Source organism: Limulus polyphemus, unplaced genomic scaffold, assembly GCF_000517525.1.
Source record: "Limulus polyphemus unplaced genomic scaffold, Limulus_polyphemus-2.1.2 Scaffold3562, whole genome shotgun sequence".
NCBI classification, from domain to species: Eukaryota; Metazoa; Arthropoda; class Merostomata; order Xiphosura; family Limulidae; genus Limulus; species Limulus polyphemus.
In genome coordinates this window covers 108,497-114,375 of record NW_013669172.1, presented here as the reverse complement: position 1 = coordinate 114,375, position 5,879 = coordinate 108,497, and the positions used below count along the sequence as shown (strand labels likewise).

General features: G+C 34.0%; 1 protein-coding gene across 1 annotated transcript in view; it reads left to right on the top strand.

The window, feature by feature from the left end:
* The window catches only part of LOC106469593 (heme-binding protein 2-like), a 9,750-nt gene extending 3,874 nt beyond the window's left edge, over window positions 1-5,876 (top strand). Inside the window, exons 4-6 of the mRNA XM_013930095.2 lie at window positions 2,003-2,132; window positions 3,670-3,850; window positions 5,673-5,876. Of these exons, the coding sequence (XP_013785549.1) occupies window positions 2,003-2,132; window positions 3,670-3,850; window positions 5,673-5,859 (498 nt within the window). The 3' untranslated portion in view covers window positions 5,860-5,876. The remainder of the gene's footprint in view (window positions 1-2,002; window positions 2,133-3,669; window positions 3,851-5,672) is intronic.
* Window positions 5,877-5,879: the final 3 nt, after the last annotated feature.

Below are 5,879 nucleotides of genomic sequence, written 5' to 3'. Positions count from 1 at the left end.
GTGTAAGTAAAATATCATTATGCCCGAAAATTCATCATGACGGGTTTGTTAAAGACTCGGTAAACTTTCGGGTGTAAGTAAAATATCATTATGCCCGAAAATTCATCATGACAGGTTTGTTAAAGACTCGGTAAACTTTCGGGTGTAAGTAAAATATCGTTATGCCCGAAAATTCATCATGACAGGTTTGTTAAAGACTCGGTAAACTTTCGGGTGTAAGTAAAATATCGTTATGCCCGAAAATTCATCATGACAGGTTTGTTAAAGACTCGGTAAACTTTCGAGTGTAAGTAAAATATCATTATGAACGAAAATTCATCATGACAGGTTTGTTAAAGACTCGGTAAACTTTCGAGTGTAAGAAAAGTATCGTTATTCCCGAAAATTCATCATGACAGGTTTGTTAAAGACCCGGTAAACTTTCGGGTGTAAGTAAAATATCATTATGAACGAAAATTCATCATGACAGGTTTGTTAAAGACTCGGTAAACTTTCGGGTGTAAGTAAAATATTATTATGCCCGAAAATTCATCATGACAGGTTTGTTAAAGACTCGGTAAACTTTCGGGTGTAAGAAAAGTATCGTTATGCCCGAAAATTCATCATGACAGGTTTGTTAAAGACCCAGTGAACTTTCAGGTGTAAGTAAAATAGTTTTGGAGTTCTTTGTCATGTTTTAATTTTATTAATAAAACAAGCGTTGCTTCTTACGTTTGGTATATGCGTGAGTCTGAAAAACTGAGTTCAAATGTCGTCTAATGAAAAAAATTTGGTTGTTCTGAGCAGTTCTATGTTAGGGGTGGTTTAATAGTTAGTTTGCCGCGATGCAGTCTAAGGTTCGAGCCACGATATTTTACCGAACGCATCCAGCGCTTTTGGCTGTAGAGGCGTTATAAACTTAACAGCCTATCCCGCTCTTCGCTTGAGATTAGCCTTGTAGGCGAGCATTACTGACTGACTGTCCTCCGTTTGGCTAGTAATTTTCGATTATGGATGGCTCTTTCTGAATCTTGTGGTCATTTTATCTGAGCATTTGATTCGTGAGCCGCATAGGATGCCGTTCAGGATGAAAATATGAAATTACGCATGTACACATTCGCCCGAACCCCCTATTTATGCTTATATAGTTATAACACATCAGCTAGCACATAGTCTACACCCTTCTGATAATGCAAGACAAGATGACTTTCTATATCTCTCCAGGACAGGCTCCAGATACTGACTGGCTGCTTAAAAGCGTGCTTCAGTGTACCAAATATCTTTATGTTACTGAAACTCTTTGCTACACTTCCACTAGGCACCTGAGGTGTACACAAACTGAAGAAAGACTGACTAAGTGCTCTAGCTTTAATACATTATGACACTGCTATCAACAGTGACAATGTATGTAAGTTATTTATGGAAAAACACCCCAGAAGAATGGAGCATATGATAGCCAATGACTGAAATAGCTAATATACTATTGTTGTACAGAGTTGTTTAAATTAGTAATATAATTCAACAATTAATAACTACTCTACATGTAGATAGTACAATACTTTACTATAATAAAACATACATATTTATGTTAATTTTATTCTAGCTCCCCGTGCAGTGTTACAACATGATGATTTGATGACTTTTCATTGGGTGTTTGTTGTGGATTTTATGTGAACAGCCATGCAGTTGTTTAAGCTATATTTCATGCAAAATTGCTTCCAGATATAACCTCATAGCACCTATTTTTTTAAAAAAAAATTCTGGGGGGATATGCCTCCAGACCCCGTAGAATTAGTATGCTTTGCACAATGTATGTTAGCTTTTGATCTCACAAATCAGACCCCACCCCCCACTCAAACATTCTGTGTACGGGTCTATAATTGTTTGTTTGTTTTTTTCAAATTTTTCTAGCTGTCATAATGCATTTTAGTTTGATGCTTCAACAACAACAATTTAACATGCGGTTTGCCTGTACAACAACGTGTCCATAAAGTAGTATAAATGTTGTTACTCGTTTTACAAGGGTTACGAGGAGAGAGAATATCCACCAACCACGTGGATAATGACGTCAGTACAAGCAACAAACTACAGAGAACTGGGCTCTGAGCTTTATACGAAACTCAGATCCTACCTGAAAGGAAACAATGATCAAGGTGAGATTCGAACCAAGTTCCAAGTTCCTTTTTTAATAATAAATATTTTTTTTACTTTAAAAAACGAAAACCTTTTTAGTATTTTTTTAAACTACAAGTATTGCAACATCAAGAGATTCGTAATCATCAAATGTGTAAACAAGTATATTAACCGATGAGTTATTACAATAACAAGAAAAACTTCAGGCACTATCATCGTTCTTCAAAACAGGAAATGACGTCACAGTGATAAGAATTAGTATTTATTTCATGTTTGGATTCTCTATACGGAAATAAATTTTACCGTATTCGTAGTCTTACGTATAACCATTCTTTAATGAGAAGTGTAGAATTCTCTGAAAGGTTATCTTGCATATCTCATTATATATATAGTTCTGTGTAAAGTTATACTGTGGGTTACGTAGAGACTTACATTTTTATATATATAACAAAAGATTGCAATGACATTTGATTTTAATCGCATTCAGTATACCATATAAATGTTTGATTTTTATTTAATTTTTTTTCCTCTCGCCAAACTGCTCCATTTATCACATATTTAATACGTTGCGGCTGGAAATCAGGTATGTATAAAAATAATATTTCAGATCTATCTTTTGTGTCCCACAAGTCACTTCCCAATACGTTTTTCTTTCAGTACCAGAATGCATCAGTTAGGTTCTATAAAACGCTATTTATATATGCAGTATAATACATTAAAAGTTATGGTTTAAACACCGAATGTTGGAAAACACCAATAGGCCTAAAACTGTCATACAAACAAGTTAACTGTAGATGTTTTGTTTTTTACCACATTCCCTTTAATTTGTCGATTTAACTTTCATGTATAGAGCAGGTGAATCAACTAACGAGTTAATCAAGCTCACATGATCTTATGTGCAAGTCAAAATGAAATTTGAAGAGATGAAACGCCAAACTAGGGTTTTTTGTTGTTCTTTTTTTTTAAAACAGAAATTAAAGCGGAACATCGTGTCTTATAAAATGCTGGCGTTTTTATACATTCTGAAGCTTCTAATACACACAGTATTGTTTTTAATTAACTAAAGAAAGACATCAAAGTTACACAAGGATCAACTTTAGGATTCGGAGAAACCTTTATAGAATTAACTAATAACATAACCGCGTAAAACTTTGGGAGATCTGTGAAATTCAGTAAGCTATCAAAGCGACCTCTAAAGGCTGGAAGCTCTTCTTTTGATGCCAGGTGTTTGATATATTAAATATTTCCATTCAGGTTGTTACGTAATTTGTTCTATACATGAGATTCATTGTGCTCTGCTCAAGAAAGAAAAACATTAACGCGGTTGTTTAAAACGAACGAATGCCTAAATAGAAGCTTTAATGGCAGCATAAAGTCGTTTATTAGAAATGTCTTTTATTAGACACATGTAGTTCTTAATTCAATTTCTATTGGTCTGTCTGTGTTTCTAGAAGTTTTCTACATCAAAAAGCAACTTAAGAAGCTCAGAAGAATTTCTGTGATTTTAGCTGTATTGATCTTATTTCATTGTAAATAAGACAAACCATTAACTTCTAGGTTTAAGCTTCAACATGACCACGCCAGTACGTACTCGTATTGACCAGGGGACTTGTGCAACGTGTGCCTCGACCTATAGTATGTCCTTCTTCTTACCCAGAGCACTACAAAAAGACCCACCAAAACCGTTAGATCCGAGTGTCAATGTTCTGGTTGAACCAAAAACTCGTTACTTTGTCAGGTAAGAGTATAAAAATTAAGAAACGCTGAGCTACTAGCTACGTAAACGCAGGTGAGACTGTTCTAGGATAAACCAAGCTCTATCCGTAAACACGGGTGATGTGATCTTCAGCAGTTCTCGTAGAACCAATATATAAATTAGGGAAACAAATGATATATCTTATTTAATCTGTATTTTATGGAACCTGTAGGGTGTTACGTATAATGATAAAATAGCTTTATATGGCAACTTATTGTTGATGGAAGCACCGTGAAGAAAACAACAACAACAGTGGAAGTAATTTATTTTGCTATGCTTCGTGCATCGCACTTTATTACGTAATGTTTCACCATAAAATAATACGAGTTGAGTGACATCACACATTTAAACATGTAATTCATGGATTGACACACTTACGAAAAGCGGGGTATTTATTTTTCTTGGGCTGACACACTTTACGAAAACCGTAGTGATTGTTTGTTTCAAGCTGTGGCTAATCACACTTGTTTAGCATGTTTTTGGTCCCTAATGCATTCGAAAAAGAGTCCCCTATGTACGTAAATACTTATCTTAAAACAATGTAGAAAGCTTAGAATCTTAATAACTATTTATTTTGTATAATGCATATATGTATTGCTTTTGGTACACCTTAGTCTATAGAAAGGTTTCGTTGAGCCTTATTTTACACTGGTTGTTTTTTTTTGCAAACCGATTCAACGATATTGGCATATGTTAGTACTAAAAAAAATTAACAACTTACCAGTCTAAATAGCTGAAACTATTTCATGTCTGATTCTTGTCGCAAAGTGTAGGAAATTACCTTCAACTAAACAAGTGGAGTCTTCGAACTTGTGTACTGTAAAGTCCGGGAAATACCATAAAAAAACAAACTAAACGTGGAGTTTTAGATACATGTACATAGTAAACGTAAATACATATGTCGTTATTCAGTTTAGCTTGGCTATTTAAAAGCACATTCCATACACCTTAAAGGGTTTATTTACGCTAGTTCTCATCTGACCTATTTTGGATGTTAATCAACTCATAACCTGCCGAAGACACAAAAGTTTGTTGCCTGGATACAGTTTTCTTGTCTGTTTCTTTAACAATATTTACACTCATGCGTACAAGTCATCCACTAGAACTTATTATAAAATATATATAACTTTTAAAGGTTATTGTTATGGTATGAACGCCATTTCTAAGCTGGTGAAGCGTTATTATAATTAATTGTATTATCATAAGATATTAGTATTAGGCTTTTTATATTTTTAACAGTATATAATGCTGTATATAATAGTATAACATATTATACTATATAATAGTATTTCAACCACACCTTGTTCGCCATACCCAGCTGGCATGATAAACTCTGTAATGAACAAAACGCGTCATTGGCAATGGATATGGAGGGCACAGTATGTTTGATATACTATTATATTCTCATCTTCTGAGGGAATGAACAACAGTTGTAAGTGTTAAACATATAGTAAGCGTAATAGTAATGTTTTATGAAAAAATATAATTTTGCTGAACATCTGAAATGTGTCACTACGATTTAAAATCAGGCTTAGAAATCGTTGTTAGTTAGGGGGAAAATCGTTTGAATCTTTTTAACAACGTAATTGAAGTCCTTAAATAATAATAAAAAGTATTTGATAGTTTCATTAGTTCGTGGAGGTAATACTATATGTAGCATGAAGAAAGGGGTTTTCTATGTTTGACTTTTAATTTGATATATATATATTACGTCTACAAATTAGGGTTAGTATTTTCGTACATTCTATTAACTCATGACGTGGCTTTTCTCAACTTAATGCATGTGAATTCCTTTGATTTTTAGTATTTTCGATGGTTTCGCATCTTACGAAGACTGGATTCGTCACGCTAACAAGCTAGCCCTAAAACTGGATGAGAGAAATGATATGGAAAAAAATTACTACTATACAGCCGAGTACGATTCACCTCGACGGCGCTCAAGACGGCGAAATGAAGTTTGGATGGAAGAGAAGAAAATCAAACATAATTAAAATATACCCCTTTAATTGAA